At 32.6% G+C, this 16,622-nt stretch overlaps 4 protein-coding genes across 5 annotated transcripts in view; 2 read left to right on the forward strand and 2 right to left on the reverse strand.

Annotated features, from left to right (window-relative positions):
• LOC111811097 (probable polyamine transporter At1g31830) overlaps positions 1-306 on the reverse strand; it is a 3,358-nt gene extending 3,052 nt beyond the window's left edge. Inside the window, exon 1 of the mRNA XM_023697826.1 lies at positions 134-306. Coding sequence (XP_023553594.1) covers positions 134-136 — 3 coding nt within the window. The 5' untranslated portion in view covers positions 137-306. The remainder of the gene's footprint in view (positions 1-133) is intronic.
• A 4,240-nt stretch (positions 307-4,546) lies between these two features.
• LOC111776335 (NAC domain-containing protein 30-like) lies at positions 4,547-5,334 on the reverse strand. Its single transcript, XM_023655765.1, has 2 exons — positions 4,967-5,334; positions 4,547-4,892 (listed from the first exon to the last, which is right to left on the reverse strand). The coding sequence occupies exons 1-2, from the start codon at positions 5,332-5,334 to the stop codon at positions 4,634-4,636; spliced, it is 627 nt and encodes a 208-aa protein (XP_023511533.1). The 3' UTR covers positions 4,547-4,633.
• Positions 5,335-6,071: 737 nt separating this feature from the next.
• LOC111776336 (NAC domain-containing protein 72-like) lies at positions 6,072-6,727 on the forward strand. The gene is made up of 2 exons (XM_023655766.1): positions 6,072-6,439; positions 6,532-6,727. Exons 1-2 carry the CDS (start codon positions 6,072-6,074, stop codon positions 6,725-6,727), a joined length of 564 nt encoding a protein of 187 aa, XP_023511534.1.
• Positions 6,728-8,022: 1,295 nt separating this feature from the next.
• LOC111811890 (MOB kinase activator-like 1A) lies at positions 8,023-16,256 on the forward strand. 2 transcript variants are annotated; one of them, XM_023698940.1, is made up of 7 exons: positions 8,023-8,137; positions 9,854-9,902; positions 13,412-13,520; positions 13,839-13,932; positions 14,534-14,667; positions 14,746-14,909; positions 15,852-16,256. In XM_023698940.1, exons 1-7 carry the CDS (start codon positions 8,115-8,117, stop codon positions 15,924-15,926), a joined length of 648 nt encoding a protein of 215 aa, XP_023554708.1. In that variant the 5' UTR covers positions 8,023-8,114; the 3' UTR covers positions 15,927-16,256. The 2 variants fall into 2 exon arrangements, with proteins under 2 accessions (XP_023554708.1, XP_023554707.1); XM_023698939.1 differs by having other exon boundaries at positions 8,030-8,137; positions 9,851-9,902.
• Positions 16,257-16,622: the final 366 nt, after the last annotated feature.

A 16,622-nucleotide genomic window follows, 5' to 3' on the forward strand; every position in this document is an offset into this window, starting at 1 on the left:
AAAAAAAAAAAAAAAAAAAAAAAAAAAAAAAAAAAAAAAAAAAAAAAAAAAAAAAGATCAAGATCTTGAGGTAAAAGCGACATCCGAAAGAACAAGTGAACAAAAGAAAAATGAAGCAGAAGAGAGAACAAACCATGAAGGAAAATCAATCGCCGGAGGTGAGGGATGCATTACTGCAATATCGCCTCCGCCGTGGAACAAACGGAGAAAACTACCGCCATGAGCCCATAAAGCACCACGGAGTTTCAGAACTTAACATACAAGACAAAAGAACAACGAAGAACAAAATAAAATAAAATAAAATAAAATTTCCCAAATTCTACAATTTAATATATATATATATAATTTTATTTTTTTCTAAAAAATAAATTTTATTTTTTATTTATATTTTAATTAAAAAGGTCAAAAGTCGTACGTGGCATTTAGGAAATGACGAATATTTGCATTTCGCAAGGTGTTCCCCTTTTGAATCTTACTGTGCCACGTCAATGAATCTCCTTTCCTTGTTTTGACCTAATTTGTGGGCCCCACTGTCCACGTAATCTTGTCTATGCTGAAAGTAATACAAAATTGTGATTGGGCCCCTCTAATTACTAACATTCTAAAATTCGCCCAAATTTTAACCTATATTCTTAAATATATTTTATTTAATATTTATTTCTACTCAAAATTACTTTATTAATTTTTTTTTTCAAATTAAAATAAATATAATAATTAAAACCATTATTTTAAAACAATTTAAGGACTAAAATAAATAAAATAAACAAAGAATTTTCTCATTTTTTAAAAACTAATTAAAGATTAAGAAATCTTTAGCCATGTTTAATTTTTAAAAATAATTTATAGAAATTATACCAACTTTTTAAATCTTTAAGCTTATTTTAAATTTGCCTTAAAAAATATTTATATTTATTTTTTAAATAATAAAAAATTCGAATATCTAAACTTTTGATGGACTCGTTAAACTATGATTACCTCGTACATATATTTACATTTAATCATTAATTTTTTTGGAATCGGAATTTTTCACCACAAAAGCACTTTTTAAGCTTTACTATTTTCTTTGTTTCCACTTTATGATTCCATCACGCCTATCTTTGAGGGTTGGATTTAGTTAAATAAACGTCACATCTATCTATATATATATATATATATATATATACTGTTACATTACATTATATTATATATGTATATATCATAATATTCAAATATAGTTCGAGAAATATTTAAACCTTCGACTTTATTAAATTATATTATATTCTTGATAAATATGAGCTACTTAAGGTCGTGTTAATTAATTTATTATTTAATAAAAATTTAGTCCAGATAAAAAAATATTAGAAGATTAACCTCTAATGTAAGTTTAATATACTAAATTTAACTTATACTTAAATCTTATTTAAATATTTTTATTTTTAATTTTATCTTACCTTAAATCCTTAAATTTTTAAAATAAATTTAAAAACTATTTTCATCTTTAAAATTTTAAATTTGTTTTATTTGGTTCTTAATTATTAAAATGTCATTTAGTTTTTCGAATTTAAAAATGGATCATTTTAAACCTTATTTATTAAAATGACATATAGTTTCTTGAATTTAAAAGATTAATCATTTTAAACCTTATTTGTGATTCATGTTGGGTTGAATTTTTTAAAATTGAAAATCAATTCCATTTATAAATTATATATATATATTCTTTTTTTATTTTAAACCTGATTTGTGATTTATGTTGGGTTGAATTTTTTAAAATCGAAAATCAGTTCCATTTGTAAATTATATATATATATATATGTATATATATATATTTTTTTGTTCAGTTAACCCTGTCGAATTAAAAATTAGGTTGCAATCCAACCAAATCCTACGGTAGTTTAAAAAAAAAAAAAAATATATATATATATATATATATATATATATATATATAATTTGTAACTATAGTAGGATCAATTGTGACTTATAAATATTTAATATTTGACGAAAAGAAAAATAAATAAAAATAAAAATTTTAAAAAATAATTAAAACTCCTTAAGGTTGGCGCTGAAAGGGAATGGTTTCGGATTCCGAATTCCAATTCCAACTGCCAGGGAGATCTCTGTTACTAGCGATGGCTTAAGAAATTGAAAGAACGCTAAGAAGAAGCACAATCAACAAACAAGCACACGCAAACCAGAAGAAAGATTAATCGCATCAGCAGAGGGAATAAATCAGATTTTCCTTTTTCTTTTCACTTCTAAGTAACGATTCTCAGTAGCGTTTGTTTACCTGGTGGCTGGAATCGCCGACTATCGGCTGTTCAGTTTCTGCACGGCGGAGCTCCTCCTTGGTGCCGTCAAAGTGAAGCGGAGAGCCAGCGCCGGTCGAATTAGGTTGAAATTCCTTCTCGCCAAGCTCCGCCGCGGATGCAGTCTGCTCTGGTTTCCGATCGATCTGCGAAGCCGAAATCGGCGCTTCATCTCCGTCTCTCCTCATCAAAAGCGATTGAAGATTTGAAATATATATCAGAGGAGTTTTGAATCTTTAATTGATCATTCAACTTCAAGTCCGCACAGAGGCGGTTAGGACTTGATCGTGCTCGTGGATTAGTGCGCGCGCGCGCGCGAGAGAGAGAGAGAAATTGAAATGAAGAACGCAAGATGAACTCGGATTTGAGAGTTTGTGGAGCAACGGCAATTAGTTTGCTTGTATTTATAGAAGAATCTAGAATTTATGGCTAATTGGACGATAACAACCGATTACGGACTGTTAATCAGCTTTTTAAGTTTTAAATTATTCCTTAATTTACTCTAAGCAAGAACTTAAATATATCTACGTTAATCAACAATTTATTTATTTTGTATTCAATTCCTTTATGAATGATATATTTGCTATGGTAAAAAATAATTTTATGGTAATTACACATTGTGTGCTCGAGTAATTAGCCATCATAGTGACCTAAAGTAGTAATCCAGATCATTCTACGGGGTGACCCTCCATTTTATTGTTCGGTTCCTTACAAGAACCAATGTGAGATCTCACATCGATTGAGAGTGGAATGAGTGCCAGTGAGAACGTTGGCTCCGAAGGGGGTGGATTGTGTGATCCCAAATTCGTTGGGATGAGGAACGAAATATTATTTATAAGGATGTGAAAATCTATCTAGTAGAGGCGTTTTGAAAACCTTAAGGGAAAGCTCGAAAGGGAAAGTCCAAAGAGGACAATATATGCTAGCAGTGTGCCAGTGAGGATGCTATGTCCCAAAGGGGGTGAACACCGGGCGGTTTACCAGCGAGGATGTTGGGTCCCAAAAGGGGGTGGGATTGTGAAATCCCACGTCTGTTGGAGAGGAGAACAAAACATTCTTTGCAAGGGTATGGAAACCTCTCCCTCTCCCTAACAGACACTTTAAAAACCTAAGGGGGAAGCCCAAAAGGGAAAGTCTAAAGAGGACAACTGCTAACGGCATGCTAGTGAGGACGATGTATCCCAAAGGGGGTGGATATCGGGCGGTTTACCAGCGAGGATGTTGGGTCCTGAAGGGGTGGGATTGTGAGATCTCACATTGATTAGAGAGAGAAACTAGTGCCAACGAGGACGTTGGGTCCCGAAAGGAGGTGAATTATGAGATCCCACATCGATTGGAGAGAGAAACTAGTTTCAATGAGGACGCTAAGCCCTGAAAGGAAGTAGATTGTGAGATGTCACGTCCCTTCGGGAGGGGAACACAACATTCTTTATCTATTATTTATTTATTGATTTTTTTTTTTTGTTTGTTTTAGCATAAAAATTATTTGTTTATTGATATACAATAATTGTGTTTAATAAGTACAAACGTGTCACGCTTAAAATTAATTGTAATTTGTTCCCTATGGAGGGGACAAATACAAACGAAATCAAGTGGAAAACTATAATTCTTTTTTTTTTTTTTAATTTTCAAGGATCATGCCTTGGAAAATTCAAATTCGGCACCTGAACGCCCCATGCCTAAGAATCAGAGTAGGATTCAAAATTCAAATTCAGCACCTGATAGCCCCGACACTCCACTGCATGTCCTGCGACATGGTCATGTTACTTACTCCTTTCTTCTAAGAGTGAAGACTATCCTCACATAACGCTCCATGTCCAGGAATTGGAGCAGGATTCGAAATCTGAATTTAGCACCTGATAGCCCCGACATTCCACTGCATCTCCTACAACATGGTCACATTACTTACTCCTTGCTTCTAAGAGTGAAGACTATCCTCACGTAATGCATCTCCTCCGACACCTGATAGTCTCGAGATTCCATTGCATCTCCTCCGACATAGTCATGGTACGTACTCCTTGCTTCTAACAGTGAAGACTGCATATCGTGCAAGATGGTCACATTACTTACTCCTCGTTTCTAAGAGTGGAGATTGCATCTCCTACGACATGATCACATTACTTGTCATTTCTAAGAGTGAAGACTATCCTCACAGACTAACACGAGTCTTTTTAGCATGTGTTTTTATTTTCACGTGCATTTTAGGAAAATTTCCATGAGTTTGCTCAACATAAAATTGCTCAACTCCTAACTATGAAGTTCTTAGAACACGTAAATTTTGAGTTATGGATTCTAATAAACGAAATCTCAGATTAAAAAAAAAAATGCAGAAGCACCATTCATTGTCAAAATTATAAATCGAAATCTTGATCGATGGTCACGTCAGACATAGTGTCTTGTTCAATGGTCGATCCCGGCGCCATTATTCTTTTCTTGCTATGTTGCTGTAGCTCAAGATTTTTTAGTAATTTTCTTTTAACTCTTTCATTCTTGCTAAGTCGACATAAAACATAATCCGAGTCTACAACTTGGTGTATTGAATCTTGATGCAAGCTATATTCATGCATAAACCATTCACCATGGTGCTCGGGCAATTGGACATTCTCGTACCTAAATGTTCCAAGAACACAAACAAAAGATTAAAGATTCTTAACGAAAATTGAAATCAAAATAATAGAACGAACCTGAAGCACTTGCAATAGCCGATTATTTGTTTATCGGTTTTGGTAGCAAAAATTGGACTGGCCGAGTTCTCGCCACTCCATGTACCGTTGGCCAAGCCAATCTTGCGATTGATATGCGCCCACAGATGTTCGGAGTTATTGGTTAGCCTCTTGAGTTTGGTGAAAAAATAGAGATATTGGCCGTTGATGCCTCCAAACCGTAGCCAGATTTCCCATGGCTCGATTTCTCCGTAAAGATCACAATCCAAGACTGCACCTTTGAAATATGGGAGGGCGTGAATCTTGAAGTTTAGATACTGAAGAAGCTGTTGATCGGTAGGCTTGAATTTCACGCCCACAGGCAAGAGAGAGCGATTACGAGAATCCATTAAAATTTGATAAAGAATGGGTGAATGTGTTTGTTGAAATTGTTGGAAGGAGGCTTTAGGGTTTGTATGTGGTTAGTTGAATTTCGTCCAATTTTGGTTCAAACTAAGGCTGCTTAAGAACAAAACCAACCTGGGCCACTATTATAATTAAACAAACTTTTTGGCCTTTTTGTTATGCCTCGTTTCGCAATTTATACAAAATATGTGTGCGCTTTAAAACTTTTCAATTTTTTTTTTAAAAATTTAAGATATTATTGAACCATTTTAAAAATATATGTAATTACTTCCGACCCATTTTTATTAATTTAGCCTATATTTTAGAACCTAATTTGTCGATTAATTTTAACAATTAATAATACAAATTTTTTTTTTTCTTTTTTTACATTTTAAAATATTTTAATTAGATTTCTATTATAATCAAATAACCATAAAATATTCTTTGTAATATTTTACAATTATCTTTTAAATTTTAAAATATTTTAATCAGATTTCAATTACAATCAAATAACTATAAAATATTCTTTTTAATATTTTACAATTATCTTTTAAATTTTAAAATATTTTAATCGAATTTTAATTACAATCAAATATCTTTTAAATTTTAAAATATTTTGATCTCATATTTATTACCATCAAATATCTTTTAAATTTTAATACAGACTTATAAAAGCTCATTCCAAGAATATCAAGAAATACATTCACGAGAAATACATACACGGAGTCTTTCTCAAATACTAATGGGTTCTCATGATCGCTCTCTCTTGCCCGTGGGAGTGAGATTCAGGCCTACCGATCCACAACTTCTTCAGTATTTGCATTGGAAGATTCATGGCCAACCATATTTCAAACGTGCAGTCTTGGACTGTGATCTTTATGGAGAAATGGAGCCATGGGAAATCTGGCTACGGTTCGGAGGCATCGACGGCGAAGATCTCTATTTCTTCACCAAACTCAAGAGGTCAACCAATAACTCTGGACGTTTGTCAGCGCATATCAACCGTAAGGTCGGCTTGGCCAACGGTACATGGAGTGGGGAGAACTCGGCCAGTCCAATTTTTGCTACCAAAACCGATAAAACAATAATCGGCTATTGCAAACGCTTTAGGTTCGTTCTGTCATTTTGATTTCAATTTTTGTTAGAATCTTTAACCTTATGTTTGTGTCCTTGGAACATTTAAGTCATTGAATACATTTTAGGTACGAGAATGTCCAGTTGCCCGAGCATCATGGGGAATGGATTATGCATGAATATAGCTTACATCAAGATTCGATACAACAAGCGGTAGATTCAGATTATGTTTTATGCCGATTCAAAAAGAACGAAAGACTTAAAAGAAAATTACAAAAAGATCTCGAGGAGCAGCAACTTAGCAAGAGAAGAATGACCACTTGAATTCTTTCATAGTGGAAGTCGTGCAATAAGAGACGATCAAAGATATGATTCTGTACTACAACCGACACTTCAGATGATCCAACCGATTTTAGAATATTAAATATTTGAATTTCATCTGATTTTAGTTATTTATGTAATATTTGAATTTCAACTTAGCTATGAATTCTTCCATCAAATTTGAGTGAGTATAAATTTTTTTTAACCAATATTATGTCTCACTTTCTAATTTCAAAAGCCTTCAATTTCTCCCATCAAATTTGTTAAAATAAAAAAATAAAATAATAATAATAATTTAATTAAAAAATAGAAAGTCAATAATTTATATATTTTATATAATATTTTATCACACAAGTAATATTCTCTTTCTATCATACAAATTAAATATTTAATTTAATCTTAATTATTATTATAAATTTTACATATTAAATACTTTACAATATTATATAACTTATAATAATATATTGTTTCAATTTTAATAAATTTAGGCGTAACGTATTATCATATTGAATAACTATTTTTAAAACTACCTTAAATATCACAAACAAATAGTTAAACTGTAATTAAATAGTATAATGAATGAAACGTGCATATTAGTCCTACTAGTTTCATAATTTAGCAGAGTTCAATAAATGCAACTTAAAGTGCATTTAATTATCTCTTTCTTGAAGCTCAACTTTGCACAACATATAAGGGAGGTCTCCAACATCTTCTAGAATTTTCTTTGATGAGTTCACATAAGATTTGTGGTAGCTTAACCTTGAGGTATGAAAATTCGTTAGTCGTGGTTCATATCCAACTCCACGGTAAAAAAAAGGTCTCATTTATTTATTTATATTTTTTAAATTTAAACTTCTCGTTATTTTCCCCAAAATATTAAATATATTAAAAAAATTAAAAATTAAAATCCTAACCTATTCATAGTATAAACTATACCGTTCATATATTAACCGTGTAATATAGTATTAACGATGCCGTTCATATATTAACGGGTTAAAGATATTTTTGAATTATTTATTATTATTATTATTTTGAAGTTTAAGATATTTTTAAAATTTAAAGAATTTTTGAAATTTTAAAAATATATATTTTTTTAAATGGAGGGTAAAATTGGTATTTCAATTAATTTGAAATAAAATTTAATAGAAAAAAAAGAAAAAGAAAAATAGTGGAATCACAGTAAAAGGTGGAAACAATTAAAGGGAAAATCGTGCAAAAAGACAAAAGTTAGTGTTTTTATTTTTATTATTTATTATTTATTATTTATTATTTATTATTTATTTATTATTTATTATTTTTTATTTCCCTTTCTTCTTCAACCCAACGACACAACGCGAAGACCAGAAATCGAGCTTTTCTCTTGTGCGCTTGTTCTTCCTTCTCTGAAGCGATGAGTCTCTTCGGTCTAGGCAGGTAAGTTGAAATCATTGACGATCTTTCATGGAAAATTTCCTCAACGAAGCGATCAATTTCCTTATCTTTCTCGTTTGTTTTCCTTCTTTCTGATGAAACGGAATTCAGTTGGTTTCTTGATTTTGATTGTTTGATTACGATTCTCCGATTTTCTCTTTCAGCTTCATCAGATCTGCTTTCTTGTTTATTACATTTTGAGTATTTTTCTGATGCGATTTGAGCATCTTGATTTTTAGTTAACGTATTCGTTCTTCATGCATGTGCAGATGCGTCTTGTGTGTGAGTTGATTTCGATTTATGTATGCTTGATTTGTATCTGATAGCCGTATCGTTCGTGCTTGTCTTTGTCCTGTGAAATTCGGTTCATATCTCTTTGTGAGAAGCTGCTAATTTATTTATTTATTATTACTATTATTTGGATTGATTGTTCTGCCACAATTCCGTATCGGCGATCTGTCGGTAATTATTCATTTTCCTTCCAAATTACCCCGTGTTCATTTTGAGTGCGTGAAAAGCTGTCAGTGATTGACAATTTGCCTCTTGATTTAAGATGCAACAAATTAGTAATTCACACCAGTCCCAATTGTAAAGATGGGGCATTTTGTGGTTAGGTAGTTGAGCGTAGTGCAGGAAGCTTTCCTTCTGGGAAGAATTAAAGAATTATTTTAGAATAAATGGTCTATTACTCAGGAGGAAGAAAGAGTTCTACCAACCGAGATTATCAATACAGAAACATAACATAATACTCACAGTGACAATGTGAAATTCAGAGTTTTCAATTGCTTCGTGGAATGGTTCCACCAAATTTTAATGGTTGTGGCGTGTTTAATCGACAAGATCAGCATGCTAAGCATTTCGAGGAATTGTAACCAATTTCTCTGCAATTTACATTTAAGCTACATAAATATCATGGCTAAGCGTTAAAAAATTTAGGTTTTGAAGATGTTGATAAGTTGTGGCTGGAAAGCTTTCCAAATAGTTAAGGGAATAAGATAGACGTTATGTCAGAAAAATAAGATTATGATGGGATGGAGTACTTGTTATTTAGGAAGATAATCTACTTGGTTGGAAATTCGACTGAGTTGAATTTCTTTCATATAGTTTATAGATCTTAGGTATGTTAGATTTTGAGTACAAAGACTGGAATTGGGAAGAAAATAGGAGACTCTTAAATTTTTGGGCTTTTATAGAGGCTGTCTCTCTGAGCTATTTCGTAATTACAATTATTTCTTGGTTAGTCATTTCAATTGGAGTAGCTTGTCATAAACTTCTTTGGTCTTGAGTTGGTTGATATCATATTTTCTCATCAATTTGGTACTTTTCCCCATCAATAACAAGGTCAAGTTTATTTATCGTCTTTAGAACGCGTAAATAGGAATACTTATCTGAGGGTTAGAAGGTTAGAAAGAATCTAGTTAGGATTATGATGCTTGATTTTACTTCTTAAGAAGAGTCCCAGATAACAAGAATAGTGTGAACTATAGGCGGTGGCTTAGCATTACTTGGAATGCTAAAAGTATGAACCTTGCACTGTCAAACCTCTGCTACAATTATTACTTTTATCTCTTTTGTTGCTCTCACTATTCTATCAATGTCATGACATCTTAGTTTTGTGATTCAATGAAAGCTTGTCATTAATGTTGGTGTTTGCGTGCTATTTATGCCCCAATCACATATGCTGTTTATAATCCATCCCAAAATTTTGTGTTGCAGCAGAAATCAAAGGACTTTTCGCCCCAAGAAGAGTGCACCATCGGGGAGTAAGGTTTGGCCTCCTTATTACTTCTAAAACAAACATTGAGTTTTTATTTTTTATTTTTTTTATTAATTAATTTTTATTTATTTATTTCATTGATTATTTGAATGTAAATGATTTTAAATAAATTAACACTCTTGATTTGTTAATAAAGGGGTGACCAGGGAAGCTAGTGGTCTCCTTGAATTGCATATTGAATCCTTTCATTATTTGGGGAATCGTTATCATGCCTTCTAGCCTTTCTGGAAGGGTCTTGTTTTAGGTTAAGATATTGGTCCGAAGAAAGAAGAAAGGAAGAGATATTAAAAGGAGTGATGTTTCTCACTACATGACAAAGTTAAGAATTTCTCATGATTCCCGAACCTTAACCATGGAGCGTGATGGAACGTGACAATTTTTAATTCTTTCGGAACTATATCCCCTCTGAAATTTGTTTGAATTGGGTATATTTTTATGAATTTTTTTAAGGGAGACTGATATGAACTAAGACATCAATTGTGTAATATAAACTTCAAGGAAAATGTAATGAAAAATGTTGTTCAAATTATCACAAGATGTTACAATTCATGCCACATTAAAAAAGAATCAAGCTTTGTTTATTCTTGGATGCCTACAACTTTTGGGTGGGTGATAATCTAGAATTATGGTGTTTTTTTTAATGTACTTAATTCTTTTATTTACTTTGAGGTTACATTTACATAGGGGTTAATTATGGTCATAAAGTATGAAAGTTACAACTCTTGAAATACCTCATGGAAGATTAAGGGTTTTCATTTTCAGGCTATACAAACCCACGTATGTTGTCTTTATAAAGTAGATTTGAAAAGTGTAGTAAAAAGAACATTTGTGCTTTCCTTTAGTTAATGGTTAAGTTTCTTTGCAATTCTATGTAGTTTAGATTACATATTTAGAATCATTCAAGCTTGACATGAACGATCTTGCTTGTGGAGTGATTCGAATCTCAAACAAGTGTTCTTACCTTGAAATATTTGATCAACAAGGTAATTTAAATTTTACTTTTCTTTGGAGTGATCCTTATCATTATGGTAAGTGTTTTTACCTTTAATTTAGCCAAGGGGTAAGTTTCTTTGCAATTCTATGTAGTTTAGATTGCATGTTTAGAATCACTAAAGTTTGACCTGATCGACCNTTTTTATGAATTTTTTTAAGGGAGACTGATATGAACTAAGACATCAATTGTGTAATATAAACTTCAAGGAAAATGTAATGAAAAATGTTGTTCAAATTATCACAAGATGTTACAATTCATGCCACATTAAAAAAGAATCAAGCTTTGTTTATTCTTGGATGCCTACAACTTTTGGGTGGGTGATAATCTAGAATTATGGTGTTTTTTTTAATGTACTTAATTCTTTTATTTACTTTGAGGTTACATTTACATAGGGGTTAATTATGGTCATAAAGTATGAAAGTTACAACTCTTGAAATACCTCATGGAAGATTAAGGGTTTTCATTTTCAGGCTATACAAACCCACGTATGTTGTCTTTATAAAGTAGATTTGAAAAGTGTAGTAAAAAGAACATTTGTGCTTTCCTTTAGTTAATGGTTAAGTTTCTTTGCAATTCTATGTAGTTTAGATTACATATTTAGAATCATTCAAGCTTGACATGAACGATCTTGCTTGTGGAGTGATTCGAATCTCAAACAAGTGTTCTTACCTTGAAATATTTGATCAACAAGGTAATTTAAATTTTACTTTTCTTTGGAGTGATCCTTATCATTATGGTAAGTGTTTTTACCTTTAATTTAGCCAAGGGGTAAGTTTCTTTGCAATTCTATGTAGTTTAGATTGCATGTTTAGAATCACTAAAGTTTGACCTGATCGACCTTGCTTGTGGAGTGATTTGAATCTCAAACAAGTGTTCTTGCCTTGAGATATTCGATCAACAAGGTAATCCGAATCTTGCTTTCCCTTAGGGTGATTCCTTATTAGAGACTAGATTATGGTAGTACATTTTTATATGTATATTTCAAAAAGTGAGGAAAAGAAGGAAGAATCTTTATGTTGACGCTGTCTACTCAGCTTCTTGTGAGGTCTTCTGAAGATATATCGTTCATGTGTAATAGGCTACATGATTTAAAAGGTTGAGACCTCAACTGTAATAATAATTTTTATTTCAGAAAATTTGGTTGGAAAGGATATTAGATGTTTTCATTTGGACTTCTATAAAGCCGTCTGAACTGTGGACTAGGATACAATTTTTATGTATCAATGGGTGGTTATGCCCAATTTTAGAATACCATGGCCCCAACGCAAGAAATGTGGTTCTTTGTCATGCAAACCTGGATGGCCTTTTTGCACTCAAGTTTTTTTCAGGAGTTTGGGCTCCGGTTAACCACCTTAGTCAACTAGCTTACTACTGTTTCTTGTAAATAAACTGAGTTAATAAATCTCGATTACCAGGGTCAAATAATTTTAATGTCGTATTTTCCTGCTCCTTGACTTTGAATTTTAGAGGGATTTTCAACGAAGTAGAAATTGTGGAATGGGCCTCTTTAATCCAGCTTATCCCATCTGTTCATCTTATAGATTGACAAGACCAATGGGCGTGGGCTCTCGACAGCTAAGAACCTTTTTCACAAAATTGATAGTCACAAACCTTGTGTCTTGAAATTGTTTACTATCTAAGGAGCTTTATCAAAAGATTTGGAAGTTCCCCTCCCTAAGAAGGATCAAGTTCCTTCTTTGCTAGATTATTAGCCACTCATCCTCTACAGAAACGATAGATTGCAAAAAAGATGTCCCTGATTTAATCTATATCCAAACTGGTGCTATCTTTGTAAGAAAGCTAGTGAAATACAGAGCCACTTATTTTCCACCGCTCCCGTACATTAAAAATTTGGTCTGAGCTTTTCGGTTCTTTTGGATGGTGTGTTGGTCCTCCATCGAAGTCCTGCGGTTGGTTGGTTAAGGTTGCTGTTGACAAAATCTTCTTTCACATAAACAAAGGATTTTGTTTAACATAGTGTGGGCAGTTAGTTTTAAGCTTTGGCACGTAAGAAACTCAAGAAATTTTCATGGCAAAGAAAGATTCTCGACTAAAGTCTTTGAGATTTTAGTTTTTAACGCTTTCAGTTGGTGTAAAAATATGAATCTTTTTAAGTATTACGGCTTAAATAATCATTTATTCCATTGGAGAAATATTTTGTTTTCTCTTTGGATGGGTTCTCATCGTATCATTTCATTTAATCAATGTAGTTGTTTCCTNAAAAAAAAAAAAAAGAAAAAAAAAAAAAGAAAACGCTAGTTATTTCGTTACCCTACATAGTTCTCAAGGCTTATTTGACAGAAAAATTCGACGATAGGTTGTGTTTTATTTTATCTAATTTTAATTAGTCTGGCGTTTATCAAAGTTCTAGGTTGAGCTATGATATATCATCTTGTTCTAAATGTGGGTCACTAAAAAAGTGTTTCCCTTTTGACTTATGTGAAAGTCCTCTTTTATGATAGCTTCTCTTGATGAGTGTTTCATTGATGTTTTTATCTAATTGCAGGGGGCTCAACTCAAAAAGCATATCGATGCCACACTTGGTAGTGGAAATTTGAGGGAAGCAGTGAGACTCCCAACTGGGGAGGATTTGAATGAATGGCTGGCTGTAAACAGTAAGTTGTAGATTCTGCCTTCTTTATTTTTTTTTTTCTCCAACCCTTTTTTTCCCTTCGGGAATAAATCTTTTTCTATGAATTGTTCAATGGTTTTCAAATTTTGGTAATTTTTTCTACAGTTCTCATGTATCATCATCCCTTCTGCTTATTATTTCTCTCATAAACGCTTTCTTCTCTCCATGTGCTTAATGAATAGTGTTACATTCTTTATCTAGTTTACACAGAACATGTTAAAAAATTTATTTACCATTTCTATTCAGCCAGGATCTCTTATGTGAAATCAATATCTAACATGCTGTTTATATTTTATTTCAGCTGTGGATTTCTTTAACCAGGTGAATTTGCTATATGGTACCCTCACAGAGTTCTGTAGTCCAGAGAATTGTCCTACAATGACTGCAGGACCAAAGTAAGTGAAACTGGAGAAAGAGTCAAGTTTTATCTGATGTTTAACACAAATTAGTTTAGCTTCAATTTTAGAATTTCCTCTGTACGAGGCAAACTATTTATTGTTTCTAACTTTTTTTTTATTTACTTGTTTGTGTGACTGCAGTTATCTAGAGTAACTTATCATGCTTTCTAAATGCAGGATTACCTCAATTTGGAATATTGTTTGCTGTTATATGATTGATGATTTATAAAAAGAAACATTGTATATTTTGAGGGTCATTCTCTCGTTTGCTGATTCTACTACTAGTAGTTGCAATAAATTTAGATGTTAAACTTTTGAGTATGAGGTAGGGTTGTATCTGCACATGGTAATATGATATCCTTGCATTTGAATGACATTCTCTTTGTTTGACATGTTTTATTTGAACAGCTAAATATGGTTTCAGTTTTTAACTAGATCATTCAAAACCCTGTCCATATCAAGAAATTATGCCTATTTTGATGTATGAATGTGGGGCTTAGTTATCTAATTTCCTTATAAGCATTAAGTTAGTTTATATTTGAAGTTTTTTTTTTCCGTCCTTCCCTCTTCTGAAATAACTTGAATTTAAATTTTACAGGTATGAGTATAGGTGGGCTGATGGTGTACAAATCAAAAAGCCTATTGAGGTCTCTGCTCCAAAATATGTGGAATATTTAATGGATTGGATTGAATCTCAGCTTGATGAAGAATCAATATTCCCTCAGAAGCTTGGTAATCAACGGTCTTGTTTACTAAAAAACTTCCCGTTTCCAGTCTTGTTCTTATTTATTGTTCAATGTCCTCTTTTAGGTACACCATTTCCTGCCAACTTCAAGGAGGTTGTGAAGACGATATTCAAAAGGTTATTCCGTGTATATGCCCACATTTATCACTCTCACTTTCAGAAAATTGTGAGTCTTAAGGAGGAGGCACATTTAAATACGTGCTTCAAGCATTTCATACTTTTTACACATGTAAGTCACTCGTTCAAATCAGCTTATTTTTATAATTTATTATTGCTACTAGTAGTTTCATTTTTTATAAAACATTCTCTCTATCTCTTTCACGGTATAATATCAGTTTACAAATCAAGAAGACGCTACTGTATTAGCTCTCTTCCAACATTTTACTGGCAGTTTGTTTCCTTGAATTTAAACAAGGTTTTTTTTTTCTTTATTATTTCGGTTGTCTTTGGACATATGTAGTTTATACGGTTATTTGTAGTTTTGTGGGTTGGTTGTTTTCTGCGAGATACCACCTCGATTGGAGGGGAGAATGAAACATTCTTTATAAGGGTGTGGAAACCTTTCCTTAGCTGATGCGTTTTAAAAACATTGAGTGGAAGCCTAAAAGGAATACCAAGTAGATCGGCAAGCAACTACAGATTTTCCTTGTCTTGTGAGGGAGGAAGGGTGGGCCATTACAAATGGTATCAGAGCTAGACACTGGGTGATGTGCCANGGGGGGGTGGATTGGGGGTCCCACATTGATTGGAGAAGAGAACGAGTGCTAGTGAGGATGCTGGACCTCAAAGGGGGTGGATTGTGAGATCCCACGTCGGTTGGGGAGAAGAACAAAACATTCTTTGTAAGGGTGTGAAAAACTCTCCCTAGCAGACGCATATTAAAAACCTTTGAGGAAAAGCTCAAAGAGGACAATATCTGCTAGCAGTGGGCTTGGGTAGTTAAATTTTCTATTGCACCGAATGAAGTTGATACATCTCTATCAATCTATTACATAATTGTGTCTTGGAATTATAGAGTCTAGGCAGGAATTTTATGAATATGATCGGTTCTTGAACATATGGACTCAGTGATTAAGAAGCTCTGCCAATAGAATTTATATACATCTCTTTCTAAATTCTCCTATTGCAATTATGATTATTGGTTTTAACACATACTGTGTGATTTGTCCAGGAATTTGGTTTGATCGACAAAAGGGAGCTGGCTCCACTTCAGGAGCTGATTGAATCCATCATTGTTCCATACTGAACAAAGATCCTATTTCAAGGAACAACTAATTAAATAATCAATTGCTTTCTGCATGTTTGGCTGTGGTCTCTGTTTTGTTCTGTGTACATGTTTTTGTATTTGAATGTTTTTAAGGTTGTGGATTCTCCTGCTCTTCCCATGGATCGAGCTGATTAAAGAAACCAGCTTCTTGATTCTAAGGGAATGAAGTTTAATGTCTCTCTCCTTTTTCTCACAGGAGATTGTTGCATTTCAGGTGGCCAAAGTTTCAATATGGGTAACTGTTTGGAGTGGTAAAATTTTATTTATGTATTTATATATTCAAAGCTTTGAGCATAATTTCTCTTGTTCCTATTGCCACCGTCCAACATTTGCACACATTGATATGAGCATCATCACATTTACTTCTTAGTCCTTTCCAAACTGAAAATGTTTGAAAAATTGACATACTCAACTATTTTGTTCTATACTTCGCTTTTAAAATGTTCATTTTAGTTCATCAAAATGTCCCCCCGATGACCATTTTGGTCTCTTCATTTTCAATTTATTGAATTTCTTGAAATGTAGCTTTTGATATGGAATCACTACGAAGGGAGTAAGATTCAAGATTCAGATTATTTTGTTGATCAAATATCTCAAGGTAAGGATATTTGCTTGAGATTGAAATCATGTCAAGTTGGAATGATTTTAAATTTGCAATCTAAATCTAAATTACAT

Source organism: Cucurbita pepo, chromosome LG15 (assembly GCF_002806865.2).
Source record: "Cucurbita pepo subsp. pepo cultivar mu-cu-16 chromosome LG15, ASM280686v2, whole genome shotgun sequence".
Lineage (NCBI taxonomy): Eukaryota > Viridiplantae > Streptophyta > Magnoliopsida > Cucurbitales > Cucurbitaceae > Cucurbita > Cucurbita pepo.